Source organism: Myotis daubentonii, chromosome X (genome assembly GCF_963259705.1).
Source record: "Myotis daubentonii chromosome X, mMyoDau2.1, whole genome shotgun sequence".
Taxonomy (NCBI): domain Eukaryota; kingdom Metazoa; phylum Chordata; class Mammalia; order Chiroptera; family Vespertilionidae; genus Myotis; species Myotis daubentonii.
Window position 1 is genome coordinate 100,625,791 of NC_081861.1, and position 20,639 is coordinate 100,646,429.

The 20,639-nt window shown below is 42.4% G+C and overlaps 1 protein-coding gene and 1 pseudogene across 2 annotated transcripts in view; both read left to right on the forward strand.

Annotated features, from left to right (window-relative positions):
* The window catches only part of LOC132225132 (vascular endothelial growth factor receptor kdr-like), a 388,352-nt gene that overhangs the window by 345,936 nt on the left and 21,777 nt on the right, over positions 1-20,639 (forward strand). For both annotated transcript variants that reach the window (XM_059680383.1, XM_059680382.1), the window contains exons 29-30: positions 6,508-6,589; positions 20,348-20,448. In XM_059680383.1, coding sequence (XP_059536366.1) covers positions 6,508-6,589; positions 20,348-20,448 — 183 coding nt within the window. The remainder of the gene's footprint in view (positions 1-6,507; positions 6,590-20,347; positions 20,449-20,639) is intronic.
* LOC132224632 (trafficking protein particle complex subunit 3-like) lies at positions 18,369-19,035 on the forward strand (annotated as a pseudogene).

Consider the following 20,639-nt stretch of genomic DNA (forward strand, 5'->3'; position numbering starts at 1 on the left):
CTGAGGGATTAGGGCTGATTCTCTCAGGAAGGGAATATTCCATGGGTGGAAGATTTACAGGCTCAGGGTGGGCCGTGTGTTAGTTTGGGGCAAATCCCTCAGCATTCCTGCTGCCAAGCCCTCAAAGGAATGAGGCAGAGGCACCCCTCACCCCCAAGACCCCTTCGTGGACATTTTAGCATTTATGTGATTTTTAATCCCTTCAGGGAGACTTTCTATCCTGCAGTCCCATTCCACCCCACTGTTGCTGTTTGTCTGCCAGCTGGGTCGAGCATCAAGGGGAAAGGGGGTTAATACTCACTGAAAGACTACTGATCCTACCGGGAAACCAACCTATTTACTGTACTGTTGTAAATATCATACCCTTTATATCCTGTATATTGGCTTCTTTTAAATAAATTGAAATGTCTTAGAAAAAAAGAAGAAAAAAAGGCAAGGCAGGGCGGAACCCAGAAGACCCAGAAGCCGCCTGATATGGTAGTAACTCTATCAGTAAGCACTCTGAAAGTCAGTGGCATAAATGCACCAATTAAAGGACAGATTATGAGGGTGAATCAAAAACAAAACCCAGTTTAAATATAAAGACACATATAGATTAAAATTAAATGAATTAAGCTGCAGCCTGTCTTGCTCAGTGGATAGAGCATTAGCCCGTGGATTGAAGGGTCCCAGGTTCGATTCCAGTCAAGGGCATGTACCTCAGTTGCTGGCTTGATCCCCAGTCCCTATCAAAGCATGTGCAGGAGGCAACCAATCAATGTGTCTCTCCCTTTCCCTTCACTCTCTCTAAAATTCAATGGAAAAATATCCTTGGGTGAAGATTAACAAAAACAAAGTAAATGGATTAAGTAACATTAAAGAGATTATAAGAAAAATATATTCCAAATTCTGTTAGTTGTATAATGGTTATGTTTAAATTATTAATACCTAAGAAATTGGGTGAAGGGTACATATAATATGCTGTAATATTTTATAGTTTTTTTAGATGTATGAGATTATTTCTAATTAAAATATTAAAAAATTTAAAAATTAATAAAATATTAATTGAAATGTATCTGCATTACATAAAAAAATCTCCTAATTGCTTCTAGCATAATTTATTAAACTGCACTAAAATTTACAAGGGTTCAATTAAAAATATCTTAATTCTAAATGATATAATAGAAAATATATAATAGTGGAGTTATAAGCACTTATCTGAAAATACAAATTTAAAGAAGTGAATTTAAAGAAGGGATTAGCCAAAGAAAATATATGCACAACCCATGGACACGGACAATAGTATGGTGATGGCCAGAGAGAAGTGGGGGGCAAGAGCTGGGTAGAGGGGGCTAAAGGGGGGAAATAGGGACATCCTATATAATAATAATAATAAAAGGCTAATATGCACATTGACTGAACGCCAGAATGACCAGTTGCTATGATGCGCACTGACCACCAGGGGGCAGATGCTCAATGCAGGAGCTGCCCCCTGGTGGTCAGTGCACTTCCAGATGGGGAGTGCCACTCAGCCAGAAGCTGGCTCATGGCTGGCCAGCACAGTGGTGGTGCCAGGAGCCTCTCCCACCTCCGTGGCAGCACTAAGAATGTTCAACTAACGGTTTAGACCTGATCCCTTGGGGGCCTAAGCCTTTAGTCGGACATACCCAAGGGCTCCCTGGCTGCTAGAAGGATGTCTGACTGCAAGCTTAGGCCTGATCCCCCGGGGAGTGGGCCTAAGTCGACAGGTGGACATTCCCCAAGGGGTCCTGGACTGTGAATGAGCACAGGCTGGGCTGAGGGACCCCCCCCCCCCCCCCGCCAGTGCACAAATTTTTGTTCACCGGGCCTCTAGTATAATAATAAAAAAGTAAAGTCAAGTGAGAAAAAAATTTAGTTTCTTAAGTACAAGATAAAAAAATAAAAAAGTGAAGTACTTAAATTCATTCACTTCCTCTACTGTTCTGCTTGGCGCGTCTATTTCCTGTCAGGCAGTTAGCACAGTGTTGAAGTTCCCTGAGATCCACTGCTCCTCTGTATCATAAACTACAACCTTGTTTCAGGCAGGCTGGAACTCTCTGCTCACTTTATTTCTCCCTGCCTTCAGTTGTATTTACACAAGAATCAATTTCTGACACAATCCCTGGATGGCAGTGTTTCTGTATTAATATCCAGGACTAAATGGCCACTCTATGCAGTGTTTAGAGTAGACTCTTCTTTCGCTGCTGCACTTAACACATCGGTTAGAGGGATGGACTGCCCCAGAGCTGGTTTCTGGCTTGTCCTCTCCTTATTCTGACCCCCAGTTTCCACAAAAACAACTTTCCTCTGCAGTCTCGGTGAGTGTTTTTAATTGGAAGATCCTATATACTGGACTTAGCAAGCAAAAGCAAGGAGGTATAAAGATAAAAGGACAGAGAAATCGTGCAGACTCATGCCTTTTTCCCCTGGCACTGCACAGGCAGTATAGAACTTCAAGCTGCCTTTCTGGGCCCAGCCCAGCTGTGGGCTAATATCTAGAGTCCCCCTCGGCCAGCAGCCCTGTGGACCTCCTTCCACATTGGAGGGCTACACTGACCCCAAGGGCCATGGATTTGGTGGGTTGCAGTCTCCCTCTGAGACTCTCGTCCCCACTGTGTGCATTTCTCCCTCCAGCCTGGATCCCAGATCTCACCTCTCTCTAGGCAATATTTGACTTTTCCATCCACAGATTGCCTCACTAGCTGTGTTTAATTCACCAATTCCAGGTGGATGTTATTTGATTCAGCTGTTCCTTCTGTCTGCTCTGTGAGAAGGCACAGGGCCTGTCCACGTATTTGGCACTGCTTTGTCTCCCCCTGGACAGACTTTTTAGGCGCCCGTGGTTAGGGTGGCTGGAGTGTCAGTGTTTGTGGGTTCGTAGCTGAGACAGCTGGTCCCTGAGCGCTGTGGTTGTAGGGTCCTGGGAGGTTTCCGAGGTCTCCCCAGTTGAAGGTAAGGCTGTGCTTCCAATCACAGCCGGTCTCCCCTTCAGGATGGCAGTCTCTGCAACAGAGCTGGCTGCTCTGGGAGAGATTTCAGCAGTAGTAGAGGCTGCCTGGCCAGGGGTGCCTGGTCTGCCATTCCCCAACAGTCCCATGGGATATGGCTGTCCCTCACTCACAAATACAGACACTCCCCACATTCCACACACTCTCCGTTCACTCTCACTCAGACACTATCTTGCAGCCTGCTGTCCCATCAGCAGCCATCTTTAGTATCTCTCTAGCTTTTTTATTCACTCATCTACTGATGGGCATTTAGGCTGTTTCCAGAGCTTAGCTATTATAACTAACCAACTAACTAACTAACTAACTAACTAAATAAATAAATAAATACAATAGAAACAGAGTAGAATGGTCATTGCCAGAGGCTGAGGGTTGGGAAAAATGGGGAGATGTTGGTCAAAGGGTACACACTTCTGGTTATAAGATGAATAAGTTCCAGAGCTCTAATGTGCAACATGATGACTATAGTTAAGAACACTGTATTGTATATTTGAAATTTTCTATGAGAGTAAAGGTTTATATTCTCACCATAACAACCACAAAATGATAATAACATGAGGCAAAGAATGTGTTAACTAGACTGGCCAGTGTGACTCAGTGGTTGAGCATCAACCCATGAACCAATAGTTCACCAGTTCAATTCCCAGCCGAGGCACATGCCTGGGTTGCAGGCTTGATCCCCAGTAGGGGGCATGCAGAAGGCATCAGATCAATGTCTCCCACTCTCTCATTGATGTTTCTATCTATCCCTTCCTCTCTCTCTAAAAAAAAGAACATATTAAAATAATGTGTTAACTAAATTTATCATGGTAAGTAGTCCACAATATGTATGTGTAACAAATAATCACATTGTACATCTTAAATGTATATATTTTTATATGTCAGTTATATCTTAGTAGAACTAGAGAACATTTCTACTTTATTAATGGCTGCCTCATAATCTGGATGCCCCATGTCCTTGCTTAGAAACCTCCATTTGGTGCATCTGCCGATGTTTAGGCCTGGCTACAATGAACTACTCCACAAAATTTCTGATAACAGACATTATATGACTTCAGGAGCTTCTTTCAGTAACAACAACAATACTAATGGCTAATTTTTATCAAGTAATAATTTTCAGGCATTATAAATATCTTACATGTATTTACTCATGTACCCTTCATTATAACTTTGCCACTATTATTATCTCTAGTTTATAGATGAAGAAACTAAGACACAGAGAAGTTAACTAGTGTGTCAAAGGCCTCACAGCTAGGACGCAAACCTAAGAAAAATTGTCCCAGAGCCCATGATCTTATCTGCTCTTTTATACTGCCTGTAAAATGCCAAAATTATCTCCCCAATTTTTTGAGGCTATGTTTTTATTAATTTTTAGAGAGAGAAGGAGAGAGAGAGAGAGAGGAAACATCCATGTGAGCCAGGTGAGAGAGAAACATCAATGATTTGTTTTCAGTACACTCTCTTACCGGAACCTAACCCACAACCCTGGTATGTGCCCTGACCAGAATTAAACCTGCAATTTTTTGGTGTATAGGGCGAGGCTCCAACCAACTGAACCACCCGTCCCAAACTGTCTTCCCACATTTCTGGTGCATTTTCCTCAGGATTTCTTAAAAATATATTTTTATTGATTTCAGAGAGGAAGGGAGAGGGAGAGAGAGATAGAAACATCAAAGATGAGAGAGAATCATTGGCTGCCTCCTGCATGCACCCTACTGGGGATTGAACCCTCAATCCTATCATGTGCCCTTGACTGGAATTAACCTGGGACCCTTCAGTCCTCAGGCTGATGCTCTATCCACTGAGCCAAATCAGCTAGGGCTCTTCAGGATTTGTGAACAGTGGGAATTATTATATGATATTTTGGAACAAATGGAAACACATAAGAGGCAGACAGCGAGAGATAACTTTTATGCTTTTATATTGTAAGCTATGTCTAAAGCACCTTCATATCTGCTTCCACAATGGACCTTGCAAGTATTCTAGAAGCCTTGGAGGATAGCTATAATCTTATTTGTCAGAAAGTAAAATTGAGGCCCTCAGCTCTCAGCTTAAAACTAATTTTTCCTCTAATATCACACTGGCTAAAAACTAAATTGTATCTAGAAGGGAACATTTTATAAAATTGGCATATGTGTCTTATTTTAGTTCTTGTTCTTTGATACTTTTCATGGAGAGTGTATCATGAGATTGATGCTTTCATCATTGATCCATCAAAATAGCTTTAGGTCTGTCTAAGTTTTCTCTAATTTACAGCTATAATTGTATCACCTGGTTTCAGAGCTGATACCTTCAGTCAAAGAAAAAGAGGGTGGAAAAAACATATTTACTTTTTTTTATGGGCATAAACAAAAGGGAAGTTAAAGCAATGCACTAGGTCAGAATAAATAAGTTTTACCATATTACAGAGTTTTATTCTATTTCTCCTATAAAAATACACTGAGGCATATAAGCATTCCTTAATCATAGCAGCTCTAAAGTGGAAGAAGGTATTCAAGGCAATGAGGTATTTTGAACTGTGGAACAAAGCTATTGTCTTTACTGATAGTTTTTTCAGTGATTTTCCTTTGCTTAGATCCATAGAATTTCAGAGCTATGAAGATTTTTGGAAGTATAGGGAAGTGAGTTTTGCCTTGGGAGTGAAAAGACCTGGGTTCTGATTTACTGCATGACCTTAGGTGAATCCTTTCCCTCCCTGAACTTGGTTTTCCTGCCAAGCAACAAAATGGAATTGTTCTAGGTCAGTTCTTCTCAAACTTTCATGTATATTAGAATCACCTCAATTGCTTGCTATAACAGATTTCTGAATCCCACTTAAAAAAAATGTGATTTAATACATCTGGGAGTAGAACAGATACCCTGAATTTTTAACAAGTTCTCAGGTGATGCAGTTCTTCTGGTCCATAGACCATACTTTGAGAACCACTTTTCTAGGTTACTTAAAAGGGTTTCAGTGTTTTAGAGTTCTAAGTTAGCTCATTTAGAAGAGTGGTTATTTAACCTCTTTTCATTTATGGGATATGTTTTGGAATCTAATGAAGGCTATGCACTCTCTACCCAAAATATATGTAAATATAATTTTGCATACAACTTAAGAAAGTATGTGGGGATTTTATCTTTGTATGCTTGGCTATAGGTCTTCCAAGTTAAGAATTCTTCAATTTGAACAATCCTATTTCCATTTTACAGATGAGGAAACTGAGGTTCTAAAGCCTGGGTGGTATATAACTATTATTTACAGATTCAAGAAACAAACCTAAGAGTTTTAAAACATATGGGCTAATTTGGGAATGCCACACTCCTCAACTGTCATCAATCAAGTAACAGGTTTTCCCCACAGGAATTGTTAGAGGATTTTCCAAAGGGCTACAGTATGTTCTTTCTAAAAACCAAGTTATATGCCAAAATGGCTAAAAATCTGAGTGTCCCATGAGAGGCAACAGTCCCAGAAAAGAAAGAAGAAGGGCTCATACAAAACTCTCCTTTTTTTTTTCCACAACAGCATTGAATCCCAGAAGGACCCACTGATTGGATCATTTGATGAGATAAGGGTGGCCAAGAAAAATGAGGAAGCTGTATTTAAGGTTAGTATTGTTTGATTTCTCCATGGCTCCAAGTTGCAAGATATCTGGAGTTTCCTTTGTAAAGCAGTCCTTAAAGTCACCCACATGCCTTTTGGGACTGACCCAAGATATAGAGTCCAGATTGCTGTCAAGAATAATATGTGGAATCTAATGAACAAAATAAACTAATGACCAAATAGAAATAGAGGCATTGATACATGGAACTGACTGACAGCTATCAGAGGGGAGCATGAAGGGGGGACTGGATGAAAGAAAGTGAAGGGATTAGCCAAAGAACATATATTCATAACCCATAGACACAGAAAACAGTGTGGAGATGGCCAGAGGGAAGGGGAGAGGGGCTAAGTGGAGGTTAAATGGGGACATCTGTAATAGCGTCAAAAATAATTATTTTTAAAAAGAGATAAACTGGTAAGACAAAGTGAGAGCTTGGGAATGAGAATGGTGAAAGGTCCTTGGAAAGTATTTAACCTAGCCACCCTTTTAACATGAAAAATTGAGGAAGTGATTAGTGATATAACTTACAAAAGACCACAGTGCTAGTGGCAGAAGTGTGGAAATTCAAATTCAGGGCCTTCTAGTCCTAATAAAAAGCTTATTACATTGAAAATGATGAACTGGAAAAAATAGGCCAAGACTCTAAATCCTAAAATAAAATTAAATGAATAATTTACCCCATTAAAATCATTAACACAAAGCACTTTGGAGAGAGCCTTATAAAATGTAAATATCAGATATTATTAATATCACTAAAACACTAACTTATGGCTGCTCTCTTAGCCAAACAGATCCCACCTTTAAAATCCAGCCACTGAATCTGGCACAAGTTCTTTACCACAGAAACCTGGGATTCTTCCTCTTGAAAACCTTCTGAAACAAAAGTAATTCTATGCAACACTCTAACACAAGGCAGCAATTCATCACATAAATAGTGTTCCAATGCAATATTCACAGTAGATTATGTTCCAAACAAATCCCAGCATCTTTATCACATGTTGTGGAACTAAGATATCACTGAAGCATTTCCTCACAGCTAAACAAACAAACAAAAAAAGAGAGAGAAAGAACTCAAATACACTTTAAAACCTTTCCAGTATGTCCCTGATTCTCACTAAACACTAATGAGGTCTTATGCTCCATGGGAATATATTTAATGGACCTTTTGCCAAGCCTGGCACTTAAAAGCCAATCAGTAATAGGACAACTAGACAGAAGGCCAACAAGGAAATAGAAGACTCGAACACCACTACAAACTACCTAAAATTAATAGGTATCTAAAGACCATTTCACTTGACAGGAGCAAAATATATGAGCTTTCTGGAATATATATGAGGCCACATCAAAATAAAAAGCTTCTGAATAGCAAAAGAAACCAACAAATAATGAAAAGAGAACCCACTGCATGGGAGAACTTATTGGTCAATGACACATCCAATAAGGGATTAATTTCTAAAATATACAAGGTACTCACGCAACTTAACAAAAGGAAGACAATCCAATTTAAAAACAGGCAAAGTACCTATATAGACACTTCTCCAAAGTTGACGTACAGAAGGCTAAGAGACATATGAAAAAAAAATGCTTACTCACTAATTATCCGAGAGATGCAAATTAATCACACAATGAGGTATCACCTCACACCTGTCAGAATGGGTATCATCAACAATTCAACAAACGACAAGTGTTGGCCAGGATATGGAGAAAAGGGAGCCCTAATACTATGCTGGTGGGAATGCAGACTAGTTCAGCTCTGTGGAAAACAGTATAGAGTTTCCTCAAAAAATTAAAAATGGAACTCCCATTTGACCCAGTGATCCCACCTCTAGGAATATATCCTAAGAATCCAGAAACACCATTCAGAAAGAATATAGGCACCTGTATGTATGTCCCCAATTTATAATAGCTAAGATTTGGAAACAGCCCAAGCTCCCATAAGCAGATGAGTGGATAAAAAAGCTGTGGAACATTTACAGAATGGAATACTATGCAGCTGTAAAAAAAGAAAGAACTCTTACCATTTACAACAGCATGAATGAACCTGGAGAGTATTATGCTAAGTGAAATAAGCTAGTCAGAGATAGATAGGTATCACATGATCTAACTCGTAAGTGGAATCTATTGAAAAAAACAACGTGATGAAAAATAGATCCAGTGACATAGAAGCATGGAACAGAATGACAAATTTCAGAGGGAAGGTGGGTGTGGGGGTTCATTGTGAAATTATTAACTGGGGTACTTATATTAATTTATGGACACAGACAATTGAGTGGTGAAGGTTTAGGAGGGGTAGGTTTTGGGTGGAGACAATCAATGGGAAAAAAACAAACAAAGGTGACATCTGTAATACTTTCAATAATAAAGATAGAAAAGATAAACAGTAGTAATGAAAATCTCAGCTAAAATCATAGTTACAGATAAAAGATTAAAAGTTTTCACCCTTAGAACAGGAACAAGACAAAGACGTTCACTCTTGCCACTTCTACTAAAATTATATTAGACTAGAGGCCTGGTGCACAAAAATTTGTGCACTCGAGGGGGAAGGAGGAGTCCCTCAGCCTGGCCTGTGCCCTCTCACAGTCTGGGACCCCTCGGGAGATAATGACCTGCTGGCTTAGGCCCGCTCCCGGGTGGCAGAGGGCAGGCCCAATCCCTAGGTGCAGCCCCTGGTCGGGCTCAGAGCAGGGCCGATTGGGGAGTTGGGGCACCACCCCCTGTCATTCACAGAGCAGGGCAGATTGGGAGGTTGCAATGCCACCCTCAGTCACGCTCAGGATAGGGCCGATTGGGGGGTTGGGGCACTGCCCCCTATCACACTCAAGGCAGGGTCGATAGGGAGGTTGCGGTGCCACCCCCTGTCATGCACAGAGCAGGGCCAATCCGGGGGTTGGGGCGCTGCCCCCTGTCACGCACAGAGCAGGGCCCATCAGTGGTGTTGGGGCTCCTTACCCTGTCATGCACAGAGCAGGGCCTATCAGGGGGTTGAGGAGCTTCCCCCTGTCATTCACAGAGTAGGACTGATAGGGGAGTTGGGGCACCGCCCCCTGTCACACACAGAGCAGGGCGGATCAGGGGGTTGGGGCGCCACCCTCTATCACCCACAGAGCAGGGCCGATCAGGGGCTTGGGGTGCCGGCACTGTTACACTCAGGGCAGGGCCGATGGGGAGGTTTTGGCTCTACCCCATCACACATAGAGCAGGGCCCATGGGGGGAAGGTGGGGCCATGCACCTTGTCACACACAGAGCTGCAGGGTGATCAGGGGGTTGGGGAGCTCCCCCCTATCAAGCACAGAGCAGGGCTGATCAGGGGGTTGGGGCACCTTCCCCTGTCAGGAACAGAGCAGGGCGGATAGGGAGGTTGTGGCCCCGCCCCCTGTCACACACAGAGCTGCAGGGCGATCAGGGGGTTTGGGCGCTGCCCCCTGTCACACTGATCCCGGCGCCTGGAGGCCTTGTGGCTCCACTGATCCCGGTGCTGGGAGACATATTACCCTTTTACTATATAGAATAGAAGCCTGGTGCATGGGTGGGGGCTGGCTGGTTTGCCCTGAAGGCTGTCCTGGATCAGGGTGGGGGTCCCCACTGGAGTGCCTGGCCAGCCTGGATGAGGGGATGATGGCTGTTTGCAGCTGGTCACACACTCTTCAGGGTGGGGGTCCCCACTGGGGTGCCTGGCCAGTCTGGGTGAGGGGCTGAGGGCTGTTTTCAGGCTGGTACTGAAGCTCCCAACTGCTCCTTTTTTTCTTTTTCTTTTTTTTATTCTGGGCCAACTTTAGCTCTGGCTCCAGCTCTGAGGCCTCAGCTGCTGAAAGGAGGTATCTGGTTTGTTTGGGTTCTATAATTGAAACAATGTATAACTCCAGCTCTGAGATCCCGGCTGGCTGAAAGCTGGTTTCTGGGTTTTTTTTTTAGCTTCTATATTTGTTACAATGTTTCAAACTGCAGGCTCAGAGGCCTGCAGTGGCAGGTGGGGAACGTTGGAGTCCTCTGTCACTGAAGCAAGCAAGCCTCATGTTAGTTTCAAGCTGCTGGCCGCCATCTTGGCTGGCAGTTAATTTGCATATTGCCCTGATTAGCCAATGGGAAGGGTAGCGGCCCTACGCTAATTGCCATGTTTCTCTTTTATTAGATAGGATAGATGCTTCATAGACAGCACATAGCTTCGGGTCACTTCTGAGAACCATAAAAGCTTCGATATATGGAACCTCTATCCATTTCCTATGGGAAGGGCAAAACATGTCCTAGCTGCAAGATAGTATCAGTATCGTCCCATAATATTTCCTTGTTGGAAGGGAACAGGCTCTGATTTAAAGTCAGATATTCATGAAATATTTTTTGTCATTTGTATAGAAGCTTCACTTTGAAGGAGGAGGCAACTTAAGTTGGTTGTGGTTAGGGACAGATAAAGTAGCCCCAATATCTACAAGGGCCTTGTTGCTTACAGAAAAAGTCTAATTGAAGGATAGTGTTGTGACTAATGCTCCCATTTTGAGGCCATGAATTCCCATCAGGGAGTTTATATTATGGTCAGACCAAATTACAATAGAAAATTAGTTTTTTTTTTTAAGGTTTGGAGATCCAATTGTGCCCAGTTAGCCAAAACACAGGCCAGAGAACTCCCATCCTGCATAGAAGGTTGATTCCCCATTTGGAGATTAGGAATTAGCTCAACATCCTGGGGTCAATTCTAGAGTCTGGGGTCCCAGCGCTCGAGGGTTAGCATCTGACATCTCAGGGGTCTAGTGGGGATGGGACCATGTAATCTCACCATAATCTCAGAGGATGGGAAGTCAAATCTTGCTGAGTAATGGATGTCTCCACACACCTGGTTGGGGTGGGATATGCCTAGGAATCTTGGGGCAGGCAAGTCTCCTCGACCAGACCAGAAGAGCAGAAAAAAATAAAGCTATTGTATCCCTAAGAAATAACAGAGTAAAGGGGTTGTATAGAGTAGGGTTTTGCTAAAAGGTTCTTAATGTAAATAAGGAGTGGTAAATGGAAGGACTAGTGGTTTGAGGTAATTTTAGGGTGCCCTTTACCTCCTAGTTGTCTTGTACCTTGGACTTCTGAATAATATCTTATAGTCTTTATGTCTGCTATTTCTTTGATGTTGTTGATGCCATTTCTGCTGAAGCCCTCTAGGATCCACTCCAACGAGATGGACCCTTACTCAGAGTTCTGACATTGTCAACTGTGAGAATGCTGTGCCTGCCATAACCCATTATATTATAGAAATTCTATCACGGTATTTCCCACCAAGTGCTATAGAGACTTGACCCTGTTAAACCCTGAAAGATTTTGTAGGTGATGGACAAAAATATTTACCCAATAGGTTTGACTGGAAGAGAGCAGATAGATTTCCTAGACACAATAGTAGCAAAGAGATAAGCGAGTGTAGGTTAAGCAGTAAGGTTGGGCATGCAAGGCATATTAAATAACAACCTGCATGATTATACACTGAGAATGTGGGTGTGGGGGAGTTATGACTGTGAGCAGAATTCTTGGGAATCAATGTGGTGGGTCAGAGTGTGCTGCTTGTGGAGGAGGCTCCCAGAGGCCTTGAAGCCTGCTGGCTATCCTCTCTCCTTTTACATGTCTTGATTTCTCTCACGGCTGTTTGAAACAACCGTGAGGACCCTGAGTGCTGGGCAACCAAACCTTACATGCACCATCCAGATGGGCCAAAGTTTAATTACAGTTGTGTTCTGGAGTCTTTATGAGGCCCTTGCATGTCACAGGGATACCCTCTAACACCTCCACAATGATTCTATCACCTAAGAATGTCTGCTTGCAGAGACTGGAGGGAAGATGTGCCTCATATCTTCTGTGCCAGTTGATCACCAGATACTCATTATTACTTTAGTTTTTTGTTCGCAGACAGTTATCCCCTTTTAACTAGAACTACTGCCTCACCCTCCCAATCATAAACAAGAAGGAAGAGTAAAGCAGCCCTTTCTCCTGCCTCATGGCCAAAGGACTTACGGTCTGAGTATTCCCAGTTGCAGCACCAAAAAGATGTTACCTGGGAGAGAAGACAATGGTTCTTGTCTTTTGAGGAAAAGAGGTTTCAATCAAGAGACAAAGTGTAGAAAACCAAGCAAGAATTTATTGGCTGCAACAAAAATATACTTAGGACAGTGAAACAAGGAAGGGCATAGAAGAAGCAACAGGAGAGCAAAGGTTGGGGCTGCCTTGGCTCACTGGAAACCTTGGAGACAGGTTCAGGGGTGTAGCCCAAGATGAGTTGCCACTGCCTATTACTCCCCTGGTTGCAAGTCTCATGGGGTCCCTTAGATGTTAGGCGATATGTGAGGGGGAGGGATAAAGAAATAGCATGGGCATGCTCCCTGGAAAGAGAGCACCCTTGCACTCAGCAGCTGTTTCCCATTGCTCCCCTGGTTATAAGGGGTAGGGAATATGTACAGCAGTGGAGGTGAGGAGAGGGGGAAGGAAATGGCAGTGCAAAAAAACTTCTTTTTTTGAGTTTTATTTTTTTAATTTATTTTTTTATTTTTTTTTATTTTTTAATTAAATCTTTATTGTTCAGATTATTACATTTGTTCCTTTTTTCCCCCCCCATAACTCCCCTCCTCCCAGTTCACGCCCCACCCTCCTCCCTCAATCCCCACCCACTGTCCTCATCCATAGGTGCACGATTTTTGTCCAGTCTCTTCCCACATCTCCCACACCCCTTCCCCCTCAAGAATAGTCAGTCCATTCCCTTTCTATGTCCCTGATTCTATTATAATCAACAGTTCATTCTGTTCATCAGATTATTTATTCACTTGATTCTTAGATTCACTTGTTGATAGATGCATATTTGTTGTTCATAATTTGTATCTTTACCCTTTTCTTCCTCTTCCTCTTCTTAAAGGATACCTTTCAGCATTTCATATAATCCTGGTTTGGTGGTGATGAACTCCTTTAGCTTTTCCTTATCTGTGAAGCTCTTTATCTGACCTTCAATTCTGAATGATAGCTTTGCTGGATAAAGTAATCTTGGTTGTAGGTTCTTGGTATTCATCACTTTGAATATTTCTTGCCACTCCCTTCTGGCCTGCAAAGTTTCTGTTGAGAAATCAGCTGACAGTCGTATGGGTATTCCCTTGTAGGTAACTGAGTTTCTTTCTCTTGCTGTTTTTAAGATTCTCTCTTTATCTTTTGCTCTTGGCATTTTAATGATGATGTGTCTTGGTGTGGTCCTCTTTGGATTCCTTTTGTTTGGGGTTCTCCGCGCTTCTTGGACCTGTAAGTCCATTTCTTTCACCAGGTGGGGGAAGTTTTCTGTCATTATTTCTTCAAATAGGTTTTCAATATCTTGCTCTCTCTCATCTCTGGCACCCCTATAATTCTGATGTTGTTACGCTTGAAGCTGTCCCAGAGGCTCCTTACACTATCCTCGCATTTTTGGATTCTTTTTTCATTTTGCTTTTCCGGTTTGATGTTTTTTGCTTCCTCGCATTTCAAATCATTGACTTGATTCTTGCGCGCCTCTGGTCTGCTGTTGGGCGTCTGTATAATATTCGTTATTTCAGTCCGTGTGTGCTTAATTTCTAGTTGGTTCCCCAATATAAGATCGAGGGTCTTAATAGTTTTTGTGTAAATCTCATTAAGTTTATCGGCAGCTTCTAAACAGTTCTTGAGAGACCTTAAAAGTGTGGTTCTGAACTCTATTTCTTCCATTGACAATTTTGTCCTGTTTCTTTGTCTCCGCATTTTGTTATGCTTCCTTGGTGCACCCCCTAGTGGTCTTTGTTCGCAGTCTTATAGATAAATCTTGATTGTTGTAGCTAATTCCAGGGAGGGTTTGACCTCCAGGCCAAGTGGCTATGAGAATCAGCTGTGTCAGCAGTGAGAGAACTTCTGTCCTCTAGGGAGGTGCTAATCTAGCCTTTGCCTGAGGCTATCCGGCAAATGCCTCTGTGCAGGGCTTGGGTAGGGCGGGTCACACAGGATCAACAGGGTGGGCCGGAGAGAGCAGTTATGGCGGCTCTCAGTCCTGTCCCCAGGGGCTCTGCCTCTCTGAGTCCCAGCACCCGCTGCAAAGCTGGGAGAGAAAGCTGCACTCGCTCTGACCGAAGCCAGACAGTCCCGCTTCTCCCGTTTGAGTCTGGGTCCCTAAAGACTCGCCCGGATCTGGAGCTCAGAGTCTGCGACTCCCTCCCGATTGAAAACGCCAACCGCGCCCTCCGCCGCCAGCCCGCTCCTCGCACTCCGCACCTCAGAATTTGACTTCAGCACTGCGGCTCCTCTGAGTGTCCGTATGCGTTTCTCTTTCCTCCTAGTTGTAGGACTTCCACTCAGCCAGCGTTCCTGTGGTTCTGGGTGATGTCCCTTCCGTGTTTTAGTTTCACTTTTGAAGTAGTTGTTCAAAGCAGCAAACTCCGGCGTTAACCTATGCCACCATCTTGGTTCTCCCAAATCTTTATTCTAATTTTTTTCTTTAACATTTATGAACATTCTCACCTTTAAGAAATATATTTTTATTTATTTTTTAATTTCTTTATTGATTAAGGTATTACATGTGTCCTTATTCCCACATTAACCCCCCATGCCCCCCGCCACTCATGCCCTCACCCCCCTGTTGTCTGTGTCCATTGATTAGGCTTATATGCATGCATACAAGTCCTTTGGTTGATCTCTCTCCCTTCCCCCCACCCTCCCCTACCTTCCCTCTGAGGTTTGACAGTCTGATTGATGCTTCTCTGTCTCTGGATCTGTTTTTGTTCAACAGTTTATGTTGTTCATTATATTCCATAAATGAATGAGATCATGTGATATTTATCTTTTTCTGACTGGCTTATTTCACTTAGAATAATGCTCTCCAGTTCCATCCATGCTGTTGCAAATGGTAAGAATTCCTTCTTTTCTACCGCCTCGTAGTATTCCATTATGTAGATGTACCAGTTTTTTTTTTAATTTTGTTTTATTGCTTAAAGTATTATAAAGAGTAGTACATATGTCTCTTTTTTTCCCCCTTGACCTTCCCCAGGCCTCCCCTACCCCCCAGTGTCTTGTGTCCATTGGTTATGCTTATATGCATGCATAGGAGTCCTTCGGTTGATCTCTTACCCAACCCCAACCCTTCCCGGCCTTCCTGCTGTAGTTTGACAGTATGTTTGATTCTGCTTTGCCTCTGTATCTGTTTTTGTTCATCAGTTTATAATGGTCTTTATTATCCGTAAATGAGTGAGATCATGTGGTATTTTTCTTTCATTGACTGGCTTATTTCACTTAGCATAATGCTCTCCAGTTCCATCCATACTGTGGCAAATGATAAGAATTCCTTCTTTTTTACAGCAGCATAGTATTCCATTGTGTAGATCTACCACAGTTTTCTAATCCATTCGTCTGTTGATGGGCACTTAGGCTGTTTCCAAGTCTTAGCTATGGTGAATTGTGCTGCTGTGAACATAGGGGTGCATGTATCCTTTCTGATTGGTGTTTCTAGTTTCTTGAGATATATTTGTAGAAGTGGGATCACTGGGTCAAATGGGAGTTCCATTTTTAGTTTTTTGAGGAAACTCCATACTGATCTCCACAGTGGCTGCACCAGCCTGCATTCCCACCAGCAGTGCACAAGGGTTTCTTTTTCTCCACATCCTCGCCAACACTTGTCATTTGTTGATTTGTTGATGATAGCCATTCTGACAGGTGTGAGATGGTACCTCATTGTCATTTTGATTTGCATCTCTCGGATAATTAGTGACTTTGAGCATGTTTTCATATGTCTCTTGGCCTGCGTTCTGTCTTCTTTTAAAAAGTATCTATTTAGGTCTGTTGCCCATTTTTTGATTGGGTTGTTTATCTTTCTTTTGTTAAGTTGTATGAGTTCCCTGTAAATGTTGGAGGTTAAACCCTTATCAGTGATAACATTGGCAAATATGTTCTCCCATGCAGTGGGCTTTCTTGTTGTTTTGTTGATGGTGTCTTTTGCTGTGCAGAAGCTTTTTATTTTGATGTAGTCCCATTAGTTTATTTTCTCTTTAGTTTCCATTGCCCTAGGAGCAGTATCAGTGAAGAAATTGCTTCAGCATATGTCTGAGATTTTGTTGCCTGTGGATTCCTCTAGTATTTTTATGGTTTCCCTTCTTATGTTTAAGTCCTTTATCCATTTTGAGTTTATTTTTGTGTATGGTGTAAGTTGGTGATCTAGTTTCATTTTTTTTGGAGTTTTAAAGGCTATGCTTTTAGGGGAGTTGTTAGGGGTGAATTAATAGAATATTTATCAGCTTTATGCTAGTGTACCAAAATGAGTTTTATTCTTTTAATTTGTCGGTCCTTGGGTGTGGTTGACAAATGACACTAATTGGATTTGTTATCTGTTCCCTGAGTAGGGTGGTTTAAGCTATCTATCCTCTGGCTTAGGAAGAGAAGTGCAAACCATTTACTCTCAAGTGTCCTTGATTTAGGGAAGATGGGATTTACCAGATGTCTGCAAACTGCTGTTTAACTCTATCTTACTTTCCCTATTCCACTTGTCCTCGAATTTTCCTAACTTTTATTATGCTATAACATTAACAATAACTCTAGTTAGGAGGAAAGACAAAGTATTATCTACATTTTACAGATGAGGAAACAGTCTTAGATAGTGGAAGTAGCTTTCTTAAGATCTTTTAGCTAAAATCATGGCAGAATGAAGGCTTTGATCTGGCTTGTACCAGCTCTCAAGATTCACTTGAGTGCATCTCCTCCCAACTTCCACATTCTGTGATGTCACATTGATAACGAAATCATCTGTGGTGAGAGTATTTATATCATAGAAATTAATGAATTTTCTGAATTAAGCTTTTTTTTTTTCTGGGGGCAGGGGGAGTTGGCTATTTGCTAAACATTAACCAGCATACTGTTATAGGCAGTGGGAATAGCACTGGGTGTTAGATCCATGGGGTCAGACTGGACCTGGGTTCAGCAACCTCGGTACTTGGGTTCTGGCTAGGAAAGAATTCAGAGCAAAGACCCAAACTGTAAGAGAATATTTATTTAGTCAATCACAGAGGTAGAAGAAGTAATTCCTGGAATAAATGGACTTAGGAAACAAGTTATAGAGATAAAGGAATGGCCTTTGGAGCTTGGGAGTGAGGAAGCTAATGGTAACATGCCTGGGGCAGGGGGGGGTGGGGGGAAGGGAAAGGGAAAGCCATGGGCATTCTCCTTGTAGGGAGAGCCATTAGGTCCTCACCCTAAGGGTTTTAAAAGTGGAGATTTTATGGGAGGTCCCAGGGGAAGATCTTAATAGAATATTCAGTAGCTTTCCAGTTGTGTCCTCTCAGGGTTGTGGTCTCCACTGATTGATTCCTGAGTGCCAGGGTAGGGGGTCATTATTCAATGCAGCTGGTCCTGAGGGCAACCATGGAGTCACTGATCTGGTTTTGCTGCTTTTGGGGCTTAAAGCTAAAATAAAATTGAGGCATAGATGTTATCTCTATGGAGGAAAGGTCAGGGGGTCCAAACCACATGACCAGTGATATGCTTTGTAGGAAAAATCACCCAGGGCGTGAGGTCCCACCTTATAATTGATTGTCCATTGCTAGGCACTGGGGGCTTTCCACCCTGGTAAGCTTCTGTACCTGGCCCATCATCCTTGCCTTGCTCATGTCTGTCCAACTGCCTACCACAATACCAATTGCTCCTCTTGCATTTAGCAGTTGCCAGTATGGCTTTATAAAGCTGATGTTAGCAGTCTTAACTCCTAACTGATACTTGAACTCTGATTTGAGCAGACGATGATTATAGCATGATGAAAATTTTTATAAAACCCTCACATAGGTCTGAAGGGGTCACAAAGTGGGCCTGTGATGAGGTGGGTTGGGGTGGCCAGCACCATGTCAAGGCAGGGGAACCATGGCACCGAGAGCAAGAAAATGAGCTCTGAGGTCTTCACCCTGACCAATGGGGCTCTGGTCACCCAACTATGCAAGGACTAGGAAAATAAAAAAGATGTGAATAAACAGCTGGACAAAATTGGCTATAACATTGGAGTTCAACTGAAGATTTCTTGGCACGGTCAAATGTGGGGAAATGCCATGACTTTCAGGAAACTGCCAATGTGAAGTTCAAGATGTACTTGGGCATCATACCAAGTATCACCAATTGGAGCCCAGCTGGTGATGAATTCTCCCTCATTTTGGAAAATAAACCCTTGGTGGTCTTTGTGAAACTTCCTGATAACCACCCATCCCTTATTTATTCCAATCTCTTGTGTGGGGTGTTTCGGGGAACTTTGGATGTGGTCCAGGTGGCTGTGGAAGCCAAGTTCACACAGAATACCCTGAAAGGAGACGGTGTGACAGAAATCTGGATGAAGTTAATCAGGTGGATTAAGAACAATCTTTACATCTCCCAGTTGGAGAGGAATGACCATCCCCAGGACTTCAGGGTAGCCAGCAGAAGCACTGGCTGGAATCAGGAAGTCTCAGTGCTCTCTCTGCCCTCTAGAACTCAGTGACTCTTTAACATGGATACTATATATTCTTCTAACCTTGTTTCCATTCTCCATGCTAGCAAAGAGCAGACTATGATATAGTCGATTTACCCCACAAGTGTGCACATTCAGAAGGGTAATCCTTTGCTCCCTTCAAAGGGATGGAGTAGTCATCTTTGATTGGACTAGAAAGAGCTCAACCATTTTACATTCCTGTTTGAATTTCCAAAGCAAAACCCACTTTGACCCAGTTAAGAGGAAAGCCTAGTGCATCTATCCCTGGGCCTTTAGAAAACCATTGGTACCTGGCTGTAGGGGACCCAGGGTTGTGGGATGGGGAGGAGAGATGAGGAGGGGTGAGTGGAAGCTGCTAGCAGAAGTGTGACATGTCTAGTGTTTGACAGGAGAAGAGAGCCCGTTGTGCTGGAAACACTGAGTTGTGGGAAGCCACCCAGGTTTCATTCCTCCATGCTGTTTAGAGGCAACATTTCCTCTTTTTACAGAGGGTTTATCCTTTTTTTCTTACAAATTCTTCAATAAAGACACATAGATAATTTTATCTTCACCTAATAACCCAATGCAGAAGTTCAAATAAGTAAACCCTTGGGTCCAAAGAAATATATAGACTTTCTCCAGTCATAAATTAACATGACAAAAACAAAAATAGAAACACAATACTTCTCTGAGACTCCACATTGGCTATTCTCTGACAGAGAAGCTTATTAATTAGGGGATAGGCTAAGCTATTATAATTTTTAAAAATCCCTAAAATACAAGGATTTTAATAAGATAGAAATATCTTCCTCCAAATTCCTCAATAAAATGGCTTTTCAACTTTAAACAAAATGTTTAAAAAGTTAGAAGTTTCTTTCTCTCTCACATAATGATAGTCCAGGAGTAAGGGCCCAGTTTATACCAAGAAATAACTCAGCTCTAGGAAGTAATCTAAAGATCTATTGATTTATTCACTAATTTTTTTATTGTTACTTTACTTTTCCTTAGGGCATAGGGGGTTGTCTTTATTCACATGGTTACAGCTGGCTTATCTGCATACAAGCCTGAAAGAAATGGAAAGAATGGAAATCAAAGACCATTAATTTTCTTTTTAAGGAATGACCCTAAAGTTGCGCACATCACTTCTGCCCATATCTAAATTTCACAGGGCCACACTTGGCTTCAAGGGAAGCTGAGGAATGGTTTTTAGCTGGGTATTAGGTACTCAGCTTCCTAAAAGGAAGAAGGGTAGACCATATCCTGCAAGCCTTCATCAACTTCTCAGATGCTTGATTCCATGGGTCAGGTACTATATTAATACCTTTATCCTTTTTCTGTCCAGGACTTTGAAGGAGATTATGCAACTGTGCTGAATTGGGATGAGATCAAGACCCAGAAGCACCTGGAAAATCACTTCTGGCCACATGGGATGATGACCTTAGAGTGAGTACCATACTTAAGGCTATGCAATCAGGGAAGAGATGCACATATACTAGTATTGATCTAATCCACAGAGTCAATAAAAGACATGTTACCAAATATATGATTTCTCTCACTCAGTGGCACTTGGGATATGGGTGCACCTTTGCACCTTAGTGATGCGAGACATCTTCCCAGATAGTCCCCAGAAGCCA